Source organism: Urtica dioica, chromosome 6 (genome assembly GCF_054948205.1).
Source record: "Urtica dioica subsp. dioica isolate 48M chromosome 6, U.dioica_male_clone48M_v1_H2, whole genome shotgun sequence".
Classification (NCBI taxonomy): Eukaryota; Viridiplantae; Streptophyta; class Magnoliopsida; order Rosales; family Urticaceae; genus Urtica; species Urtica dioica.
In genome coordinates, this window is record NC_142761.1 from 4,239,745 (window position 1) to 4,264,708 (window position 24,964).

Below are 24,964 nucleotides of genomic sequence, written 5' to 3' on the forward strand. Positions count from 1 at the left end.
TTAAAAACATTAACTCTGACTGGTCCCTTAACCAAGCCGTTGCCTATATTACATATCATTTTAGTTCATGGGCTCATCGGAGTTTATTTTTTAAGAACTTATAGAAATTTTAGTAACATTAAAACAAAATATATGTTTTGAGACAATTTATAAACTAAAAAAAATATTGCCCTCAAAATTGAAAATTTTCGTTTTAATAAGAACTTAACATCTTGTTCTGCTTTTTAATGAGAACAAAGTAAAATTGTGATTTTCTAAAGAACCACATGTCTTGGTTTAGATCAAGGATAGAGCCAATTAAGGTCCAAGAAGAGCTTACTTTTTTTTTTTGGTCTAAATTTAATTTTTTTTCTCTCATATTTCATTTATTTCATGGTATTATAAAACAAAAATCAGCAAAGTAAAAAAATTAATAAAAAAAATGCTAACGTAAAAATAATTTTGATAGAAACTCGGTGAATAATGGAAATGCCAACAAATTATTATTATTTTTTTAAGCATATTATATAAGAATTTTATTCAAAACACATGCTTCAATATAATCTTAATTGAGTGACCTACTCGATAAGAGCCGATTGTTTTTCAAAACTGTTATTCGATTTCGAACGACACTTGTATATGAACTTATAAAAAATAATTTTCATCAAAATGACATTTTTTTTTCGAAACATCACGTTTGTAATATAGACAATAAAATAGCTATTTGAAATTTATTGATTAACAAAATAGCTAAAGTTTCAACTTTTCAGGAAAATAGCCAAATTTACGTTTTAAAAATTTTTTGACGGCCAAAATTAATTTTTTGACGATTACTATAAACAATTTATCACTTTTAAAAAATTAATTTGAGGTCAAAATATTTTTTGAAACCAAATTACTGCACATTTTGGCTATTTCACTAAATTAAGACAAATTTTAACTATTTTGTAAATTCATAACTTTAAATTGACTTTTTAGCTACGTCACCCTTTAAAATACCACTAATGTTTCATTTACAGAATAATAGTTTTGTGTAATACATCAAATTCCGACTCTATCCATCGAAAAAACGGCACAAAAATTTAGTTTAGTGGAAATTTTGCCTTTTAACTGTTTTACGTGAACAAAAAAAAAAGGTATCATTCTCTCTACCCTAACCATCCAAAAACAATATTGTAGCAATTCCAAATATAGTGGGAGTTGGATTGTGCTATTTTTTATATATATTATCTTATATAGATATCACCACTTCCTAAAATTAAAATAACACAAAATAAAATGAAAATAAATTGGAGATGAAAAAAAAAAGTGTGGAAATAGACGAACTGTATGCTAACATACGCATGTTGAGTGAGATACAGAAGAGAGAGAAGGGTATTGGGGCCGCGCAAATTTTGGCCCACTTCTTCCTTTTTTTTCTTCTTCTTTTACTTAAAAATAATATTTTATTTAGGAAAAAAAATATGTATTGTATACATTAGAGGAGTGCATGACAAGTTTTCATGACCTACAATTTTGTATGGACGTGCTAGCATGTAAAAATTAGATTTTTATTAAATTTGGCCTATGGAGTATGGACTATGGCAATCCAAAATCTTCTGCACAAGTATATAAATAATTATATGGTGAACCAACATTGACCATGGTCTAAGACTATTAATTACTAAAATCATGTGACATTATTATACAATCGCGTTAATTCAGTGTTTTAAAATCTAATTTGGCGCACGAACTATCTAAATATAGAAATATAAAAAATATAAAAAATGTACACAATTTCCAAAATAATTAAAAGTAATTAAAATCTGTACTTGGAAAATAAATTGGAGAGAGAACAAACCACAACAGGTTATTATGGACTATCATTGACTTGCGCGTGAAAAAAAAACAAAAAAAAATGAGTAACTACCAGTTAAACTTTCATAGCGTGTACTTCTTTTGTCGATCGAATTATGTCCGGTTCGAACTTTAATTCTAATTAGAGAAGCGTTCTGTTCAACTTATGATATATCTATATATATATATATATAGATACGTATCTATATATATATATATATATATATAGATATAGATACGTATATATATAATTGAAAGGTGACGCGTGGGAATAAGCTAATCAATTAATGGCAAATGTTAGTGTGGCCATGCACATGAAGGAGTGACTTCGTGGACTCGATTTCCATTTTTAGCCGACTCTGCTTATAATAATATTAATTATTATTATTATTATTATTATTATTATTATTATTATTATTATTATTATTTTGGTCCGTCCACGTTCACATGTTGATCCTTACATCTATTTGGAAAAATAGTTTATAACTTATAATCATAATATAAATAGAAATAGGAATATATTATTATTTTAATATTATTATAAGCCATATGACTACTTATTTTTTTTCGAAAAATGGTAGTTCACTTTATTCTGTTGTGTTTCTTTGCACACACATTATGAATGTATCAATTCTTTTGCAAAATCCAAACAAGAGCATTCGAGAATCCAATGATGATTACAGATTAAAATAAGGAATTAGGTAGCTTTTATCTTTGTTTTAAATGAAAAATATAAATATTAAAAGGAAAATTACCAAAAGTAGGACTAATTTCCATTTTCCTATTTTTTTCAAAAATTTACCAAACTAGGATCGGTCAAACAAAAGTCAAATGAGAGATACACAAAAATCTACCTATTATACCACCATATTAATTACCAACCTACAATCTTCCCCAATAAAATCTATTATTTTTTCTCTTTCTTTCTATTTTCCCGCTCATCCCATCGAAAAAACGAATTTTTTTTATTTATTTAGTCCTAGTTTGGTAAATTTTTTAAAAAAATAGGAAAATGGAATTTTACCTTAATTTAGTCTAGTTAAGGAAATGTCCCAATATAAAACTAATGATTTTTATGGGCTTTTGGTTGTTGAAAACTTGGGCCCAATCTTATTTGGTAAGCCACCGGTCCACGATGTCACGTCCATTAATATTATTTTTTTTTATAAATAATCCTGGATTTACCCATAATTCACGGTTTACTCTTTTTGTGTGTTAATGTCAGGAATTCAGTTTTACTATTAAAAAAATATATGAATTTTTTTTTTTAGAGTAAAATATTGACAAGATAAAATTAAAATTAATAACAGTTTTATTCCCATTACTATGATAGCTGTACACTTCATCCCTCATGGTTTCAAATCGTTATTTTTGTCATTTAAACATTCTTTTAACAAATTTGGTCATTCTATCTATTTTTCTCAAACTCTGTCAACTAAGTGTGTTTGTGTGCGTCTTTGTATGTATCTGTATTTGTGTTTGTGTCTATATCTATTCGTGTAGAGAGAGGGATTTTATCTTTTTTTATTTATTTATTTTATTTTAAACATAGTAAAACAAATTATATTTATTTTCAATTCATACTTTTCTTTTATTTATTTTTTATTAATTTATAATATTACCAATTTGCCCTTATTTTAAATAGGCAGTGTTAATGCGATTTCTCTAATAACACTCCCGAGACACGTGTTGGGTTGTAAAGTGGACATGTGCGTCGCTTTGAGGTCTTCGAGTCATTTTTCTGGTGATTTTTTAGAAGATCGTGGTCGATTGTGACGAACCCTAATCGTCACCATCTTAAGAGGAAACTCAATATTGAGATGAAGACAGAGTAAAAAATGATGGATAACAGGCTGAATTATCAAATTTGTTAAAAAAAAAATAGAATTTAATTGGCAAAAATAACATTTAAAATAGTGAATGATCAATTGTTCGCAGCTATAATAAACTAAACAGGATAAAAGTATAATTAATCATTATTATTACAACAAAAGTTCATTTGAAAAAAAAATTAAAACAAAAGTTCACATTAATGTTTGAAACATTATAAGGTAAAACTTGATATTTTTATTCTTGTTATTTTTTCACTGTAATAAAACTATAGTTTCATGAATCCACTTGAGAAAAACGACCAGTACTTATTCAACTCAACGCATCTTGACAAAAGCAAAGATCTGCAAAATATAAAGACTTGCGATGTGTAGTTCAAACTTTAATCTCTCACCCGATCCTAACAAACACCATTTAATTTGTTTTTGCTGTTGACTCAATAAATCTAACCTACGGCTTTCAAATACCCACTCCTTCCACATTTAAATAAATAAAAAGTTGGTACAATATCACAAAAATATATTGCAACTTTGATCAATTTTTATATTTTATGCTGAAGTAGTCGCTGGCCCACAACTAATTGGTCAACCAAACCATAAACAAGGAGATAGTGTATGTTAGTCAACTATCAAAAAAGCATGACATGTCATTCTAAAAACCTAAACACTTAACTTTTATGTGTATGCTACGCGGCGCACAATTATCGTATGTTGACAATTAACAAGGATGGGATTTAGTATAGAGTTATGTGCTATAGCTACAAGAACAATGAGAACACAAAAAAAAAAAAAAAAAAAAAAAAAAGACAAATAGTTGTATCTCATAAAAATATATCCATTTCTTTTTCTCACTTTCAAAGGAAAATTTGGCTATGCGTGGCATGAATGGAAATTTGAAAATTAAATAGTAAATGTATTTAATTTAAAAATAATTATGTACAATTTGACAAAAATATCCTCACACGTATTTTTTAAATTTTAAAACTCATCTCTCGCGCTCTCTATCCTCTCGATTGACCTCTCATTTTCGATCCTGAATAAAAAATAACAAATTGATCTCACACATTCAAATACAAAGTTAGAAAAAATCATCAAAACTAAAATACCACCCCACACAAAGAAGACCCCAAAAATCAAATCTAAACATGAAGATTTATGGATAAGTTTGTTATTTTTGTTATTTCGAACTTGAATACATATTACGTAATGTTATGTGAAAAAAAAGCAAAAATATAAATATTTTGTAGCGAATCTCATAAATTTCGACAAACACTTTAAACTTGTGAATCTCCTATGGTGGGTTGCAGTCATTTGCAGCCTGATGCGGTGGGTTGTGGTCATTTGCGGCCTCCTGTTGTGGGATGCAGTTTGATGCGATTTTCTGCGGTGGTTTGTGGTCTCTTGCGGTAATATTTAGCAAAAAACAATAATTGTATTTTTTTCAAGAGTGACTACAACATCTTGCAGGTCACCACAACCTACGATCACTCTAGATGATCTAGAACACAAAGAGTCCCGAACAAGAATGAAAATCACAAATAAACTTAGATTTCGACTAAAAAAGAAAAGATTTCGACCTAATAAACTTAGATTACGAACTAAATCATCACCAAATCCATTAATAGCATAAGATTTCAAGCTAAACTAACACAAATTAAACCCATAAAATCAGACTTAAACATAAAACACTTGATAAATATGACAACAATAATCATAGAGATGGTGACGCTGAAAGGGTAGCGTGTGTGAGATAGGTATGTGTTCGTGTGTATATATATGTATGTGTTTGTGTGCGTATATGTATTTGTGTGTCTATGTATGTATGTATATGTGTGTTTATGTTTGGATAAAGAACAAATAACCTAAATTGAAAAGTATGTCTCAAGAGCATTTTTGTCAAAATGCACATATTTTCCAAATTCACACCATTAACCCCGTAGAAAATCAATTTTACAACCTTTAACATATATTTTCCCAAATTTTCTCTTCAAATGTATTCTTATTTCAAAGGTATTAATAGTTTGAACTCTCACAATGAATTTGTAAGAACTCTCCAGCAAAAATATAAACAACCCAAAAAAATTATCTTGTTGATGCCTCCTGACGCACTTAAGACGCCTACATTACGCAGCTAAGACGCCTGCATGGCGCACGTAAGACGCCTACATGGCGCAACCAAGTTGTCCCTCGTGACGCACCTAAGACGCCTACATGGCTCACCTAAGATGCCTATATGACGCACGTAAGACGCCTACATGGCGCAACCAAGTCGTCCCTCGTGACGCACCTAAGACGTCTACATGGCGCAACTAAGAGGCCTACATGGTGCAAGAAACAAATATTATTTTATATCTACAAGGACAAACGGGTATTGGGACTCTCGCGGCCGCGGTTCCACAAAAGAAATCGATGTTGGTTGAGCTAGGCGTCGTAGATGTTTTTGCCCCTCCATCTCGAGACCTTGATCAAGAATTTTTAATCTCAACCCTCCGCCACAAAAAATTGACACTTATTTTATTTCAAGCATTATGTGGGGTTCGTTTTTGTTATCTCTTATAGATCTTTAAGTTTCATTTATTGATTTGCGTTCTTGTTTTTACCAAACGCTTAAACGTTTAAACTTTTAAAAAAGATAAATTATACCAACTAAGCCACAATAAATGTTAGAATTTCATTCTAGCCAAGATTTCATTTTTTAAAATAGTCATTTTGATGACGTGGCTATTAAATCACAATTTTTTTTTACCAATATTAATCTTATTAATTACTTATTTAAATTGATTTTTTTTTATTTAAATAAAACTCCTAATTGGCACCCATTCACGTTTGAGATTCCATATTTTAAGGGAATAGTTATTTGTCAGCTTCTCTCTCTCTCTCTCTCAAGATTTGGGCTCCGAGGGCGGCGTAGAGCTCTTCGTCGACCAACATAAGCGCATAAGTACTGTGCATCGAGGAGGAGAAAAGGGATGATGTCGTCGAGGAGGCCGTCATAGGGTCTTGCGTGGCAGTCTGTGTGGACTTGGGGAATCGACATCGGAGAAGAGCACCGCGTCAGAGGAAAGTGCAAATTTGTTAATTAATTGGCACTGATTTTGTATGGGTTCACATCTCTTAAACCTTTATGAGATAACAATACACTCAAACCTTTACGATTTCAGGCGATCTCTATTAAATCAGCTACATTTTCTCGTTGAGTTTTATCGACTTGTCGATTTTTTTTTTTTGTAAATCTTGGAGCCTAGAAATGAAATGAAAATGACATTGCACGATACATAATTTATTAATCAAATTAAAGAGGGTGAAACCGTATGTTCTACGAAACTGAGTGTGAATTTTGAATGGAAACAAAAATCATAAATATTTAGTTTTAGACTCATTCAAAATATATAAAACAATATTAATATCACTAAAATCGAACGAGTAACATCACCAGCTTTCTTTTTTCGATAATGACATTATGCAATTTAATTGGTTTTTCATTAAATTCAACTGAGTGAGGTAGTAATACTAATAAATATTTAGTACCGAGTCAAATTCAAATACCTTCCTCTTTGCCAACTCCAAACTTCTGTTCCTTCCTTCCTTGCACGACTCACCTAAAAATCTCCAAAAAATAAAAATAAAAATAAAAATAAAATATATAAAGAGACCGTTTCAACTCCAATAGGACCAATACCAATTCACACCAAACCCAACTCAACCCTCTCTCTAATCTCTTTTTTATCATCTTTCTGTTATTTTATCATTCTATTGAACCAATTTCAACAATATGATCACAAATGCCAATCGATAATCGCAATCATAACAAACCTCAAAAATGCCATCTCTCTTCTTCCTCTTCTTGTTCTTCTTCTTCTCTCTAGTCCAATTCTCTCTTTCCCAGCCCAAAGGTAATTCCATTTTCCTCTAATTTGATTTATAAAATAATTAATGGTTTTTTTTTTCCCTAATCGCCGTTTCTTGCTCCACAAGGCATCTTCATCGACTGCGGAGCCTCTTCCGACACGACGGTCGCCGGAATCCGGTGGCTCGCAGATGGACCTTACGTCTCCGCCGGAACGCCGAGAGAATCTCCGGCGCCGGTGGAATTTCCGGCGCTCGCCACGTCACGATCGTTCCCGATCGCCCGTGGCCGAAAGTTCTGCTACGTGACGAAAGCCTATCGCGGAGCAAGGTACCTAGTCCGTACAACGTACTTCTACTACGGCGGCGCCGGCGATCCTCCGCCGGCGATTTTCGATCAGACGGTGGACGGAACTCTGTGGTCGATGGTCAACACGACCGAGGACTTCGCACGTGGGAGCTCCACGTACTTCGAGGGGGTTTTCCGTGCCCGAGGCAACACGATCAGCGTCTGTCTTGCTGCGAACGACCACACGGTATCGGAGCCGTTCATCTCCGCCTTGGAATTCGTGATCTTGGACGAGTCAGTTTACAATTCCACGGATTTCGACGTTTATGGCCTTCATTTGGTGGAGAGGACTAGTTTCGGCTTCGGTGGCCCCAATTTGATTAGGTACGGGATTTCAAATACTCCATTAAGAGGAGTTACTTAGGATTTTAGGTTTTTAATTTCTCAATTTAGAGTCAGGCTTGATCAGAGCTTATTCATAGCCGATTTGTTTCATATTTCGTGGTAAAGAAAAGACTAAGTAGAAATCATGGTTTCTTGTATGGCTAGTTATGTGTATAAACGTCAAAAGATGTGGTGGTTTGAGCAAATATTGGCGTTCTCCAATTTCCATTAAACCAAACTATACAGACTTTAAACATGCAAGTACGTGCAAAAATTCAACAATGAAAATGAATCAGTAAGAGATAAAAAAAAAAAAAACTCTAGTTGGCAGATTTGGTTCTGTTCAGCCTTGATTTCGTGTTTAAGAGTTTTGGTGTTCCAAAATCGGACACATAAAAGACCTCGTTGCGACAGAATTTGATACTCATAGGATAAAATTTTCCGAGTTTTGTCACTCTAGTTGGCAGATTGGTTCTGTTCAGCCTTGATTTCGTGTTTAAGAGTCTTGGTGTTTCAAAATCGGACACCAAAAAGGCCTCGAAGCGACAGAATTTGATACTCAGAGGATAAAATTTTCCGAGTTTTGTCACTTTTTCTTTGACGTTTTGAACTCGTTCGAATTTGTAACTAGTTTTTTTTTTCTTCTAAATCATGTGAATTCCTCTCATTGTCATCTTAGTTTTTCCGCGTACATCAACTTGTTCTTCATTTTTCTACTTCTTCAAAATCCACTATTTTATTGTCATAGATTTACAATAATGTGAGAATTTGTGCGAGTGATTTAGATACCCAGATGACAAGTTCAACCGGTACTGGCACCCGCACGAAAAGAACAACCCGTCCCCGGGACCCGTGACCGTGAACGTGTCGGGCTTCTGGAACCTTCCGCCCCTAAAGATCTTCGAGACCGAGCTCTCCCGGAATGAGCCCATGACGCTTCGCTGGCCCAGAGCCCCGCTCCCCGAGGCCCACTACTACATCGCGATGTACTTTGCCGAGAGCAACGACAACGCCTCGGAGTTCAGAGAGTTCGGAATCGGGATCAACGGCGTGACTTTCCACCCCGGAATCAGGCTGACGAGGGACGGGATCGCGGTCTTCGCTACAAAGTGGCCTCTCTCGGGCCCCACGACGATCTCGCTCACTCCCTCGGAGACGTCGGCTTTGGGACCGTTGATCAACGGAGGCGAGGTCTTCGAGGTTGTCCCTCTCGGAGAACAAACTTTCATCAGAGATGGTATGTTTACAACCCTTTTTTTTATACTTGATTTCGTGAATCAGATGCGATAGTTGTGTTTGTATGGCTCATGAAACAAGCGCTAGAACAGAGCATTTGATTTATTATTTTTTACTTTTGTGTGTGTCCCTGGAGTGTCTTATCTGCTAGCCTTTTGGTGCTTGATTCTGTGAACTATTTGTGTTAATTGAAAAGAGTCTTATTTACTACCCCATTAACATTTGTCATTGTTAGGACTGTAAGGGTTAGCATTGTAATTACATATTATTAGTTAGTTAAGCCGTTTACGTATTATAAATAAGAGGTGAAGGAAAGAAAATAGAGATCGGAAAAGTATTGTAAAGATTTGGTTAGGAAGATAGTTCAATTTGGAGAGCAGGACATTTCGTTTTTGTTCGAAAGAGTCTTGTGGAGCAGAAAATTTCGCCTATGCTATGTAGACTTGTGCAGAGACTTCACGCAGATTGACCTACCTAGTTTCTTTGTATTCTTTTGGGTGCCGTTTTTCTTTCTTTCTTTGTAGAGCAGCGTTTGAAAGAATCGTACTCAAACTTGATATTTCCGGTTTTGATTATCGTGAACTATACAGCGACAAACCTAAATGCGTGTTATTTTTTATACTTTGTTATAACAATAATTTCTGGTTAAGTCGAATTACGAGGGTCGAATAATGACAATTTTTTAGTGCTTAACATTGTGAATAAGTTGTGCTAGATGTATATAAAGTACAAACCCTTGATTACAGTCACTGCTCTGAAAGATTTAGAAGCAATGGGAAAAACTACTCACTCTATCACAACCTGTTGCCTTTCTTGATTAAGCTGAATTAATGTAAAATATATATCTATATATATATATATATATATATATATTTTTGTGTGACAGTAATTTCTTTGGAAGTACTCAAAGAAAATCTTCAAAACTACCCATCCGACTGGAGCGGCGATCCTTGCTTTCCAAGGCAGTACTCGTGGACAGGCGTTTCATGCTCAGATGGCCCACGTGTTCGCGTGATTGCTCTGTTAGTTTCCGAGCTTTTGACAATCAAATATAGATATTATTTTTATTTTCTTTTTGTCCCAACTTTATTTGTTACTAACTGGGTTTTCATTTGATTTCTCTCTCTCTCTCTCTTTTCAGAAATCTCACAGGCATGGGAATCTCTGGTACATTGTCGCAACGCATTGCCAAGATGACTGCACTAGAAGCCATGTATGTAAACTCATATTCAAAATCATAATTCAAGCCAATAATGTAAAGACTTAGTACCTCATTGAAAATTTTCTTTCTTGCTTTGACAGTTGGCTTGGGAGTAACAAATTATCAGGCCATATTCCTAATCTTGGTCCTTTGAAGAGACTCGAGACACTGTAAGTCATATTGAATCTGGATTTTTATTACTTTGTAATTTATCTAATTTTACTAATATTTTATTTTTCTTGCTGGTACTTTAGGCACTTGGAAGAAAATGGATTTACCGGAGAAATTCCTGCGTCGCTCGGGGATATCGAAGGATTGCGAGAGCTGTAAGTTAAAATTTTAATTATAAAATAAAATTTCTTTTGCCTTAATTATCCGAAGTACATGACGTCTCACATATATTATTTGAACTTCAGATTTTTGCAAAACAATCATCTAGAGGGTGTAATTCCAAGTAGCCTCATTCAGAAACAAGACCTAGATCTGAGGTAATGTTTCTCATTATTTCAAATTCTACGTATATACATACACCATGTTTTGAATTTTCAATATACTTATTATTATCCTAATTTTCTTTTTATCAGGGTCTCTGGAAATTTACTTGTTTCGCCCCCGCCTTCCTAATAAAATGTGATAGCGAATCTTAATTAAACTTAGTCATATCACCAATTCTTAATCAAATTTGATGATCATCAGTACATAGGTTTCACTTTTTTTTTTCTTTCCATATAATATTTTGTTGAAGCTTTTACCCTTGTGATTTTTTTTGTTTGTCCTTTGGTAGACATTGTTAGATATTTTTTTTAGCTTAGCGAGAGAGTCTTAATTCATTGTTCGTTCTCTGTAATTATATATCCACAATTGTTCATAGACGAGATATACTATATATTCCTCATTTTGTGTGTTTGTGTTTGTGTTTGTGTGTGTGACAAAGCGTATTGAATAAACACGACTTATGTCTTCACTATGAAAGATGTTTGACGTGCCGAAACTCAAATTCATTGTCGTCACTTTTGGTGGTTCGCTTTTATGATCTGTTTACACATTCACAGTCACAGCAAAGCTTCTGACATTAAATGTCTGATCACTTTTGTCCATATTTACCCTTTTTTAAACTTGACCATGTCATATTTTTTTCTTTTCTTTTCTTCTGATCATTTTCATTTTCTCTTTCTCTTTCTCTTCCTTTCTTTCAAGTTTCAATCATTCACTCTAGAATTACAGTACACAAAAAATACAGTTCCGTTTTCCCATCACCACAATGAACTTCTCTCATTAGAAATCTGTCAATTAATAGCATTGTAACAAAAACTACAAAAAAAAAAAAGTCAGAATTTGAATTTACACTGCTCTATGATCATATTCATAAAACCAACATTCTAAGCAAGAAACACACACACACACACACACACAAAATTAATTAAAAAAATATCAAATTACAAAGATAGACAAAAATAAAAATAAACATAGACACCACCACACAAAACCTTTTTTTTTTTCCTCTTAATTTTCACATTATCTATCAAACAATTTTCCTTTCTTCAAAGGGAACAATGGAGGCAAAGAAGATCCGAAACCAGTCTTCTTCGCCGCGGTGCAAATCGGAACGTTGATCATCGGCCTAATCCGAATCGTCGCCGATCTGGTCCTCTCTAGCCCTCCCGATCTTCTCGTCGACGTACCTTTCACATTATTACTATTATTATTATTATCTTTATTATTATTCACACTGCTCTTTACTACGTGGCTACCACCACCACGCTGGTCGGGCTTTCCCTTGTTCCCTTCCTCGGCTGACGTGGCGGCGTCTCCGAGCGAGCTTGCCGACGAGGAAGAGGAGGAGGAGGAGGAGGAGGGAGAGAGTGTCGACGTGGCGCGACGCTGCTTCTTGAGCCTGAGAAGCTCCTTCCAGAGGACGGTGCACTTGGGAGGCCTCGGCGAGGGATCGTCGTCGACGAACCACGTGTTGCTCATCGCCGCCTTGTTGCTCTCGCTCGCCACGTGGCCCTCCTTCCTCCTCTCCGCCGTCGCTGACGTGGCATCGGGTTCTCCTCCTCCGCCGCCGAGGCTGAGCTTGGCGAGCCTTTCGGTGGTGCGGGCCTGCCAGAAAGGGAGGAGCTTCCCCTCGAAGAAGAGCTCGTCGGCGGAGATCATCCCTCCGTCGTCGGAGCTCCTCGCGGTCGTTGAAGCCGCCGCCGAGAGGAACTCGAAGTGCTGGTTGTCTGCCACGTGGCGGTGCTTCGTTTTGTCGTTTCTCGTTTTGGTTTTGGCTTTGGCTTTGGTGGTGGTGATGTTGGCGAGAGGTGAGTTTGGGCATATCGGCGAGCTCATCAAGCCCGGTCTCATGTCGTCAAGGAACTCCGACGAGAAGGAGATTCTTGGGCTGGAAGTTAGGTCAAGATTGGGAGGTTTAGTAGTGTGGTCTTGTATTTGGGTTGTGTCAAGAGAAACCATGTTTGTAATGTGTTTTTAGAGAGAGAGAGATGGAGAGAGAGTTATGTCATGTGAGTGTGACTGAAGGGGAATAGAGATATATAGGGAAGGGAGATATATATGAAGTTTATGTGAAATTAGTACTATTATTATTTGTAATGTGTTTAGTAGTGGAATTAAGTGCTTTTGGACGGTGAGAGATTGGTTATAAAAAAAAATTGGGTGGTCTGGCGAAGTTGAAACATGAGAAGGTTTTCTTTGAGAAAATGAATGCTGTCACATGGACACCTAGGGGGAGCTAAATGACAAAAAAATAAAAAATAAAAATTGATTACATTTTTTTTTTTGCATGTAGTTGCAATGAAATAGAAAGAGGATTGAATGTAGTGTTTCTTTTTCCCCCTCTTTGTTATAAATTCTTTTGAATCCCAATGCAAGAAGTATTAAAGAAAAAAAAAGGGAAAAAAGGCTTAAAATAATTTTTTTTAGTTATTTATATATGGTTTTAGTTGGCCTTAAAATATATAAATAATATTTACACATGAAAGAAGCTTGGTCATCTTTTAATTTCAATTTATAAATCTCATCAAATCCAGCTAATAATATATATTTTTAGACTAAAATACAAGAAGTAAATATTTTATTTATTTTAGAAAGAAAATCAAAATATTCTAGGTACAATTTTATTTATCTCTACCATTTTCGAAAAACATATCCCTTTTTTGGTTTTTGGGACCTAGTTTATGTCAAGCTTAAGCAAAAAATTATTGGTGATGGATAGGGAACCATAAGCTACATTGGCAAAGTATGAGTTAGTAATTATGAATGTAGAAATTTTGGCTTTTTGGTTTTGTTGCTTTTCGCTTTTGAGAGACAAGGAGATCAAAAGTTAGAAACATGGAGGCTTAGACAAGAACTTAGCTTATAGTATGGTGGCTAATTTAATTATTGGAATTTGGATTAGTCAAAGAGGAATAAGCTTTGTTACTTTGACCTCTCTCTCTCTCTTTGACCTCTCTCTCTCTCTCTCTCTCTCTCTCTCTCTCTCCCTACTAAAAGGGATTATAACATGGGATGGGTCCTAAGCATGTGGGCACATGAAGAGTAATTTCCTGCCATGTGAGACCTGAATCAAAGATGATATATATGACACAAAATATAAATGACCAAAATACCCTTCTGAATTGTTTGGCTCTTTATGTGCTCTCTTTCCCTTTCAGTCTCTTGTATTTCCACAATCTGGCTGGGATTTACTTGTCATCTTTGTGGAATAGCCATAAACAAGTGGTTCATATAATGCACATCATCAACTTAAAAAGCCACAATTAAGATTTGGGCAGGTCTGATTAAATCAAGACAGCTAATTAAATTAAATATTAGAGGGTTAAATCACCTTGTTCTTATATGCATGTTATGGGTTGTGATTTTTGCTATTAAATATTAGCACTTTCCTTTTTAACTTTTTTTGTTCTATATAATTGAGGGGAGACAATAATGTTTAGGTGTTCAACAGCTCTGATAAACAACCAAATTTAGAACATGTGATTATGCACATTTTAATTTTATGTTTATCTGATCGAATCTTTTCAGTGATACTACCATTTATTAGCGCAGTGTAATTAAGAATTATGTTTATGTATGAAAGAGAAGGTTGTCCAATATTCACTATGTTTCTTCTATGGAACGCAATGTTTTGTTATTGGCACTAGGTTTAGATTAGTCATTTCTTTAAATTAAACAAATTCTAAAAAAAAAAACCCCCCTCAAACTATCACGGAAACATATAAAACATTTGTTGTTTGTAATTATAATTTTTTTTAGCTAAAAAAATAGTTTTCGAGCTGTATCACTATATATAATTGATCAGAAAAAAGATAAATTACAAATAAAATAATGAATTGCATAAATGTCGAAAATATTCAGTAAGGTCAACTAAATTACATATATATGTATATATGTCATATAAAACCATATATCTATATCTATATATATATATATATATATATATATATATATATATATATTTATGATTTTATGCGCGTCAAACTTCTGCGTATAGAGTGACCGAGTAATAAATTCATGTACGCAAGAGAATTCGAGTTGTCTCAGTCTCGCTATCACTATTAAAAAAATATACATATCTAACTTTCATAATTGAAATTCGCATCTATCTAATATAGGTCAAATGCAATACTACAATGCAATGTATAATTGGAAGATGCCAAAATATACGACTGTTTGTTCGTCGATTTTTATCCACTAAAACCACAAACTTATTGACAAATAAACACAGTTATTCTCACAGTAGATAATGATAGGATAATAGCATAAGTGTCACATTAGTATGGCCATTTCACTGTAGCTCATTCTCATTAACAGTATTTACTTTTCAGTTTAAACGAAAAAAGAAGAAGATTATATTTGAAAGCTGTAAGTGTTACAATGTTTAATAAACATAAATGTGTGACGTTATATATATATATATATATATATATATATATATATATATAAGATATTATAAGGTTAAAAAATATATTATAAATAGGGTAGTGTAGCAAAATAGTCAAAATAAAACTATGAAATTTGTTTTTAGCCTACGTTTCACAACTTTTAGGGAAATAGTCAACATGTTTATGTGGCAATAATTAAGGTCTGATTTGTCCTTATTTATTAACAAATTCGTCATTTTATCTATCATACTTTTTTTCATACATTTTATTTTTACATAAAAACTTCAAAAAACCATATCTATTTCATATGAACTTGAAATTGAGTGATTCCAAATCCTACGGATTCGTGACGTCGAGATCTTAAAAAATAGATCCATTGTGTTTGATGAAAAATCATGTTTAACACCATAGATGTAGAAAAATCACGTTACTACCTTAAATATGAAAATAACTGAAATTTTTTGAAATTATAAAAAAAAATGGAAACGTAAATATGATGCAATATAATTTTTCATCAAACACAATGGGTCTATTTTTTAAGATCTCGACGCCACGAATTTGTAGGATCTGAAATCACTCAATTTCGAGTTCGTATGAGTAAGATACAAATTTTTGTAGTTTTGATGCAAAAAAAATTATTTGAAAAAAATAGGAGAGAGAAAGTGACGAATTTGTTAATAAATAAGGGCAAATCAGACCTTCATTATTTCCAAGTAAGCCATTTGGCTATATCCCTAAAAATTATCAAACGTAGGCTAGATCCAAAATCACATGTTTAAAGTAGCTTAGTTAGTTACAAATCTCTTATAAATAAGGGTAGGAATGGCAACGGGTACGGATTTTAGCGGGTACACCAATACCGGTACCCGTACCCGCCTATTAAAATACCCGTTAACCCGTACCCGTTAACCCGGTTTTCCCAACGGGGCGGGTAACGGGTATACCCGTCGGGTGACGGGTGCCAAAATTGAGCACCCGCTAACCCGTTTAAAAAAAATAAATTTTTTTTTTTAATAAGAATCAAAATAACAACCTACTCATTATGATGTAATCTAATGTTTTCTTAAAAAAAATATCTAGTTTTTTTTCCATAAAAATAATTAACGGGCGGGTTAGCGGGTTAACGGGGCGGGTTTAACATTTTCGCTACCCGACCCGTACCCGCTAAAATACTAACGGGTAATACCCGTTAGCCCGTTAACTCATTTTGAATGGGTATTACTACCCGACCCGTTAAGACCGGGTAACGGACGGGCTAACGGGTTTCGGGTAAAAATGTCATCCCTAAATAAGGGAGAGTCTATTTAGGCCCAGAGTTTAAAACTCTAGTTTAATTTTAATTATTTAGAAATTAATAAAATTGGATCAGCTAAAATAACGCTAATGCGTTATATCATAAATGAGCTACATATGAGGTGTATTTGAATAAGTAAACTATAATTTTTAGTTGAGAGTAGCTATATTGAAATATTTCAAAAAGTTTTTTAATTAAATTTTACTTTTTTTTTTATTGTGTTTATCAAAATTAAATGTATCCCTTCCTCCAATACGTCCTGATTATTTATGATTTTTGTTATTTTCATATATATATATATATATATATGTATATATATTAAGACATCATTTATTTACGAACAAAATTAATGTTGGATTCTTGTTCAAGTGAGTTTTAAAAAGTTTCAACAATATTAAATTAAGAAAACGACTTATAAAAGTATACAATATTTTGGTGGTAGTATTCGACAAGAATTTATATTAGCACGAGTCAAGAATCCAAATGGAGGCTTATAAATAGAAAGCAGAGTCCAACGGGCATATATATATATATATATAATATAATATTCGGGTATATATGTACTGTGTATATATATGTATGCATGTATATACGGAAACGACAAAATGAGGCCCTTTTGGATCGAATGCAGAATTGAATTGTACACGCATTACGTAGAAATTTAGTTAGTATTGTCTGGTGCAACGGAAAAAATTAGTTATTAAATAGACAAGAAAGTACGTACCTTCCCATTGCACTTACATAATACAAAATAAATTACAATTAAGACTGTTTTGGTTTATATTCAAGGAAAAAAAAAACTGTTTTGATTTATTTAATTTATTCTTACTTTTGGGGGAAAAGCATCGCTGGAGACTTGGGTGTAAAAGAGGACGATGACGGCGATTTATTAATTTTTCTTTGGGTGTTTATTTTTGTGAAGATGACGAATAACCAAAACAAAGGTAGGCATTGGTGAAGGGGCAGATTTAAAAAAAAAATTAGAGGGGCAAATTTAAAAACATCTTATAAATTTGAGATAAAAATATAAAATATACAAATTTTTTAAGAATAAAGTGGCTCTTCTGAGCTCAAAGTGGCTCCACCCTGGACGAATTCAGTTGTGTTTATTTTTATATAGTGCTATTTTATTTATGTTTATGTTAGCACTATTAGAATAAAAGATAATTTGGTTAGTAGTTCAATAGCTTACCATTTTCTTAAAAAATAACAAAAATTTCATTTTATTAAGAAAATAACCCACCATGATGAAGTAAATTACATTAACGGGTTTAGTTAATTTAATTTACTTCGGTCCGGTGAGCAATATTCTTAATAAAATGAAACTTTACTAGAATCTTAAAAAAAAACTGCGAGACTGGCTAGTTGCAACACATTCTTCTTAGAATAACAATAATATTGGCGGGATATATACAATTTGCGAAAATAAAATAAATAAAAATATTTCAGAAAACTAATAAAATAGTGAAAACGCATTACAAACAATATAGAAATAAATCGAAGTAAACCTTAACTAGTATGAACAAAAACAGTGAGGAATCGAAGGGATGTCGAGGCCCGTTTGACGTTTACTTGAATTTTTTTTATCCCCTTCCCACAATTGAAAATGTAGAGAGAAAGTCTCCCAGGATACAACGACAACTAGACGAGCTTAGCACTTATTGGTTCGATTACGACAAGTACTAGAACCACGGCTTGAATACTACCACTAGACTACAAAGGAAAACAAACAATTTCGGAGGAAGATAGGAGAGCTAAGAAACTTGTTGGTTTCGGTCTGCGTTTCGAATGAGAATCAAGCCTCCTTTTATAGGACGAGCCAAGCAAGGTTACAACTGTTGTTCATTCGTCCCCATGAAGGCTTCAGATGCAGGCTTACAAGTTTCTAACATTACACTTGATACCAAATATTTATTTATAAAGAAATAAATAAAAAAAAATCTGGAGGAAAAATAATATTAGGCCCAGCCAACCAACCAATCGCCCCACTCGGCCCTCTTGCGTGTGGTGGACTTAGGCTTACCTAAACTCTTGACCCTCTACAAAACTGGGTCACCATTGGAAACCCAAACTTTTGAGCACAAATTGCATATCTAACCAAAACAAAGTCCACATATATATATTCCATGTGAGACTCTTGTATGTACACATTTAACCACAACATTTACATTACTCCTTCACAATTATTGGTACTTTCCAACACATTTTGAGCATCAATTTCTCCTTCAACTTAGCTTCGTTTTTGACAAATAAATATTCGTTCTTATACCACTCGTTACAATGATTACGAATATACTAGAATTATTCAATTCTGTTGAGTGAACCCCACTTAAATATTAACAAAAAATCAGCCATACGCATAGTATTAACTACACTTTAATACTAATATTCTAACAATTTATTCGTGATACAATAACATCTTTTGCCATTTGAATAACATATGTACTCTAATTTCTAATTATGTTAGTAAGTCATTCTCTCTCTCTTGATAATATCCGCATAAACAATAGGAAAATGGACACATCTATTAGTAGTTAAAATAACTTCAAGTATTTGTGAGGATGACACAATTTCAAAGTCTGGGATATCTAGTTGGACTCATGCGGCTCACACTTGAATTGGAAAGCCCGATGAACGAGCAACCGCCTAACGCCATGTGTTTGTCACCTAGCGTCGGCCTCTTTATTTCCTAGAGTCACATTGCATGGATGCAATCAGTTGTTAATCCAGACGTCGTGCGTGGCCTCGTCTCGATTGTGTTTTTTTCTTCTTTTTAATGGAAAAACACATGTTGATAAAATGACTACGTAGAATCCATCTCGTAGCTTTGTTGGATGACTTGAGCTCCACTATGTAAAAGTTGGTTAAAAATAACTTTGTCTTGTATGTGGTCAAGAAATGTTTATTTTAAAACAAGTAACTTAAAAAAGTTAAGGGGGCGACTGTTAGAATAATTTTGGGACTAGTAATGTGATGAGCATTATTAATTAAGTAATGTCATTAAATAAATGTGTTGAGTCATTATTCGTTAAGTCAAAATTGATGTGGTCTAATTGAAAATAAAGTTTGTGACTTAAGGACATATATGTCATGATGTTATTATGTGGATACCATAAGTGCTAATTCCAATTTGATGAGGGGCCAAATTAATAATAAACAATAGTTATTTGTAACTGCCTGACATTTATTTATAACTGATATATGGTCCTTGATTGAAGTATTATATTTTATTTTATCCCAATAAAAAAGAATACTCCAGACTCTCAGGCAAACAAGTAAAATACCATTACCATCGTGTTCTTTCAATCCAATGGATTCGAGTACGCTTCCGCTATTTAGCTTTGTTTCTCATGAATTCAATTGGGGATTAAATTAGGGATTCAAAACTCTTACGGTGACATATCTCAAGAGAATTAGGGATTCAAAACTCTTACGGCGACATATCTCAAGAGAGTTCTTAGGGTATGTATCACTTGACTACGAATACATAGTTAAGGGGCCTTTTATGAACTAGCTCGGGGTAGAGATCTTATCACTTATAGTCCAGCTTTTGGGTGAACTCGATTTCTCACCTCATTTGGAGTTTGCATTTTTTTTTTTTGATAAAAGGATTTCCATTAGATAGGGGTAAAATACCCACAAATACAAGAGAAGTACATCTTAATACGAGGAACACTATCGACCTAAATCGAAGTGAATCTAACACTAAAATCAGATGAACGTCTAATCTTGTGCATGCTTCCAATAAGAGGAAGAATACCGAGCACAAAAGAAATCGAGCCCATATATGGCTCTTTCAAAATATCCATAACGGATAATGGAGAAATCCAATCAACTTTGATTCAGTGACCAAGCAGAAGATGATTCTTCAGCCTGCATAGATAAACTAACAGGAAATCCATACCGGGGAGGACGGCTATTCCGCCTCCATAGTAAACCAAAACAACAAAAACATAAAATTTTCAGTCCGGGGAGGACAGCTAATCCGTCACCAAAAAAACTTAATACAACCAAAATGCAAAAACAAAAAGACTTAATAGACAACTGAAAAAACGAAACCAAATAAAAAAGTCCAGATTCGCACACCAGCTTCGCACAAACAAGAATCCATGTACCATTCTTAAGCTCCAACAGAACCGACGGTTCGAAGTCGGGAACCGGAGGATAAGAGTGGCGCTCATCTAGGCTAACGAAGATCTCACCGGATAGAGAGGTTGAATCGGGATCGGCGGGGGGACACCGATCTGAAATGAAATAACCCAGTGAGGAACGAAGCCAAGAGTGAGGTTGGATTTCGTCGGAGCGCTTCATCGAGGAGTAGCGGAGGCTTGGAGCAACGTCGGTGAGGAGTGAGGGATCGGGGGAGGCCGGAGCTGAGGGAACACCTAAAATCGCCCGTGAGTGAGACGAGATCGAGATCCACTGCGCCTCCAAAAATAGCCCACCAACAGCACCAAGAAACGCCATCCAAAGAGAAGTGCCGGACTCCCAGAGGCACGGTTCGGCGTTGAGGAAGACCGTCAGAGAACCCCGCCCGCAGCAAAGGCAGATTTGGACGCAAAAACCAAAAAGAAAAAAAAAACAAAAAGCTTTTAGGTAAATTAAGAAATAGGCCTCCCCCAAATCTCGGCCTTGTCACTGTTAGACGGACGGCCGACGCATGGGGGGAGTGGTGGCTGAGAAGGAAACTGGGTTTTGAAACCCCGGTTTCAAAGAGAGGAAACAGGGAGAGGCTGCGGCGCTTATTTAACCTCCATAGGAGTTTGCATTATGAATTGTCCTTATATATCCCTAATAGATTAGGTACTCGAAGGCTCAGCTTCGAATGAATTTTTGATTTCCCACGAAAAGTGGATTGATTGAGGAATCGGGCTCTTTGTAGGCTCGAGTCCTTTATGGAAATTTTGTCCAATTAAGCTGGGCAAAGGGCCCTTGAGGAGCATTGGCGCTTTGTAATATTTAGATATATATCTCGGAATGTCATATTAATCATAATCTATATTAAAAACTCTAATGCATATATAACCTTTCTAATACAACTTTATTCAGTGACGGAGCCAGCTAAGGCCCAAGGGGGGCTTAAGCCCCCCCTCAAAATTTTTTTTTTGCACTTTTTGCCCATTTTAAAAAAAAATTACATTTTTTTCTCTTGAAAATTTATACTTTTGGCCCAATTTTTATAAATTTTTTACAATCAAACCCCCCCTGAATTTTTTTTTTCAAATTAGCCCCCCTTGATGGGCTTTTCTGGCTCCGTCACTGACTTTATGTATATATATTTGCTAACTTTTAGTATGCAAACACTAATTTAATTAATACATCCAACTTGATATTTCAAATAATAAAATTTTGGCATAAATAAATAAATGTTTAAATTATTCTACAAAACAGCGGATACATATCGATCTTCTAAAACTAATTTAATCATAAAAAATGTTTTATATCTAAATAAATGCCATTAGAGAGACACAAAGCTCATAGGTTTCATACAATTAAATACTGCTTTTGTCAAATGTCATATATTTTAAAGGGACAAATATATTATATTTTTGTAGAATATATAATGTCAACCATAAAAATTTCCTTATAACATGATAAAGAGATTCAGAAAATAAACTATTGATAAAAAAAAAATAACAATCACATTAATGAAACTCTTAACTAGGACCATCAACAACAACTATTGCCATTATATGAAAGCTGGGCTGATTCTGGTTTCCTTCATGCAAAACCCAGGCTCGTAGTCGTACCTATTCATATCTTCCATATGCTAAATCATTAATAAGTCAAATACAATAGCTGTACAGCCTGTACTACACACACACACACGCACATATATATATATATATATATAGAGAGAGAGAGAGAGAGAGAGAGAGACTGACCATTGTATTTGTTATTATATACATAATAATGGGAAGTTGGGGAATCGAGAGAGTCTGCAAAAATCAGAGAGTGGAAACTATATTGCGTAGGCCTCGCTGTATCTGGCCCGGGGTTTCAGTTATTTGAAAGTCATATTCATGCTCCGATACTCAAAGTGACTCTCAAACACAGTTCCTAGAAAGTAAATACTATATAAATGCATTACCAATAGAAACAAAATGACAGTCTCTCATGACCTGCTTGTTAGTAGTAATAGTAATAGTAATAGTAATAGTAATAGTAATAGTAATAGTAGAGTTAGTTGAGAGAATAGAATGTCACAGATAATCGCCTAGATTTCGCTCTACTTTTAGATCGTCTAGCTAGCACTATAGAAATTCTGCTTCTCTCATTGTTTTCTTCGTCCCCATAGCCAATCTGACCTCAACTGTAACGAACCCTAGTTACTATACGCTCATCCCCACCAATTAATAATATCAATGTTTATTACTATCATTATTATTAAAGGATCATAAAATGAATTGGTACGAATCTGTCCAGGCTGGTCTAGATATTACAACAGCGCAGGTTCACAGCCAAATCCTCTTTATATTTATACTTCTTTTGAATTAAGTGGATTTTTTTTTTGATGTGATAACAATTTATTCTGCTTCACTTGAAATGGAAGTATACAATTACTTTTTATATTTTTTTTTACATCACAACAGTTTGTTGTGACTATATCATCCTAAACAAGCAATTAAATATATATCAAGCAAATTAAATAGATTAAATCGGAAAGAAAATAAATTTGTTGTATTTTGGTAACATAATGGGTTTGATTGAGCTCGAAAATCCCTCTGCGCGACACAATATGATCACGACGAGACTGGTTGGCTTAAGTTGAGAGATCGGAAAATGTATTTTATAAAATTTTGTTAGATAGAAATCATAATTTAGTGTAGCCAAAAATTGTCTTATGACATTCAAAATTTACTATATATAGAAGACATTGATTTTTATAATTCACCATTATTTTTATGACATTTTTCTTTTGGAAAAAAGTTACTTTGATCTTTTAAAAATGATGGGAGTTTGGGACTGTTAAATTATAATGTTCATGAGTCATGTGGGCTCTTAGAAAGCTAGTTATAGAATAATATCAATAGCAAAAATGTGGCATCTTCTTCTTTCTTTCTTTTTTTTTCTTTTTTTTTTTTTTTTTGTAAAGAGAGTGATGAAATAGTGGTGGTACCAAAAAACTATTGGACTGTGTGGCCTGACTTGGGCCTTTTTGTGGTGCTGGACATAAATGAGTAAAAAATTCAATAAATAATAGTACTTTGCCTTCAAAAAAAAAAAATAGTACTGGCTCAAATGCATATTGTACTTTTTTTTTAAAGTGATTTTATTGATTAAAATTACATGATATATTATATCAATACAAATACATGTGGTATTATTGACTAAAATTACATGATTTAATACATGGACATTAATCTGAAAGAAATAAATCGTCAAGAGACATGCATTTCATACAATAAATACATAATGTATTGTTGATTGCTTTGTAATTGGAATACTCTCCAGAATATCGTTATTAGGGCCCTGAATATTGTAGGTATAGAATTATAGATCTGCTTATTCTTAATCTCATGCATTTAATTCTTCATAGCGCTCAGTTCAATATTATAAATCTTGAAGCTTTCAAACATTAAGTTTCGTATCAACACCTTGACTTGGCTGGCGAGCAGGTTGGTTTGTAAAATAAAACACATCATACTTATTATATAACATTACATATAACATTTATATACTCAATACAAAACTTATAAAATCAAGTACGTCATACTTGTTACATTATTTTATTTTTATGTTTATGTATATAATTTATTTTCTAGTTTGTGTAAGATAGTATAATTATTATTTATCACATATAAAAATTGATATTAATACCAATTAGAATAAAACAAAAATAATTTCGTATATAATTTGTTATAGATTAATACAACTACACAAAAAATATTTACATACAAAAAATTTCAGGATTGTTTTGTAACAAGATAAAATAATTGAATATTATTAAAATCTTTATGAAATTGACATAAATGAATGGATGTTGTAGATTTGTAGCCAAAACCAAACTATAAAATTGAGATGTAGTCAACGTTTGCAAACGTTTAGGAAAATAGTCAATGACAATTATATTTGACTTAAATATCTTTATATTAAAAATATTATAATTAAAAAAAATGTAAATAATTTAAATTTTTTTGACAATTAATGTACCAATGGTGAACTCCGGCGGAATTCTATAGTAGT

General features: G+C 33.6%; 2 protein-coding genes across 2 annotated transcripts; one reads left to right on the top strand and one right to left on the bottom strand.

Annotated features, from left to right (window-relative positions):
- The first annotated feature begins 7,324 nt into the window (after window positions 1-7,324).
- LOC149393026 (Leucine-rich repeat (LRR) family protein) lies at window positions 7,325-11,495 on the top strand. Its single transcript, XM_089617390.1, has 9 exons — window positions 7,325-7,537; window positions 7,620-8,163; window positions 8,949-9,400; window positions 10,286-10,421; window positions 10,541-10,612; window positions 10,702-10,770; window positions 10,855-10,926; window positions 11,017-11,088; window positions 11,185-11,495. The coding sequence occupies exons 1-9, from the start codon at window positions 7,465-7,467 to the stop codon at window positions 11,222-11,224; spliced, it is 1,530 nt and encodes a 509-aa protein (XP_089473516.1). The 5' UTR covers window positions 7,325-7,464; the 3' UTR covers window positions 11,225-11,495.
- Window positions 11,496-12,005: 510 nt separating this feature from the next.
- Window positions 12,006-13,261, bottom strand: LOC149393027 (uncharacterized). Its single transcript, XM_089617391.1, has one exon. It carries the CDS (start codon window positions 13,052-13,054, stop codon window positions 12,116-12,118), a length of 939 nt encoding a protein of 312 aa, XP_089473517.1. The 5' UTR covers window positions 13,055-13,261; the 3' UTR covers window positions 12,006-12,115.
- Between the last annotated feature and the right edge of the window lie 11,703 nt (window positions 13,262-24,964).

What these genes read in the sequence shown, in the direction of transcription:
- LOC149393027 (XM_089617391.1), bottom strand. Translation starts at nt 13,054, where the DNA reads ATGGTTTCTCTTGACACAACCCAAATACAAGACCACACTACTAAACCT.
- LOC149393026 (XM_089617390.1), top strand. Translation starts at nt 7,465, where the DNA reads ATGCCATCTCTCTTCTTCCTCTTCTTGTTCTTCTTCTTCTCTCTAGTC. An exon ending in TTGAAGAGACTCGAGACACT is followed by an intron (nt 10,771 to 10,854) that starts GTAAGTCATATT and finishes CTGGTACTTTAG; the next exon opens with GCACTTGGAAGAAAATGGAT. An exon ending in AAACAAGACCTAGATCTGAG is followed by an intron (nt 11,089 to 11,184) that starts GTAATGTTTCTC and finishes TCTTTTTATCAG; the next exon opens with GGTCTCTGGAAATTTACTTG.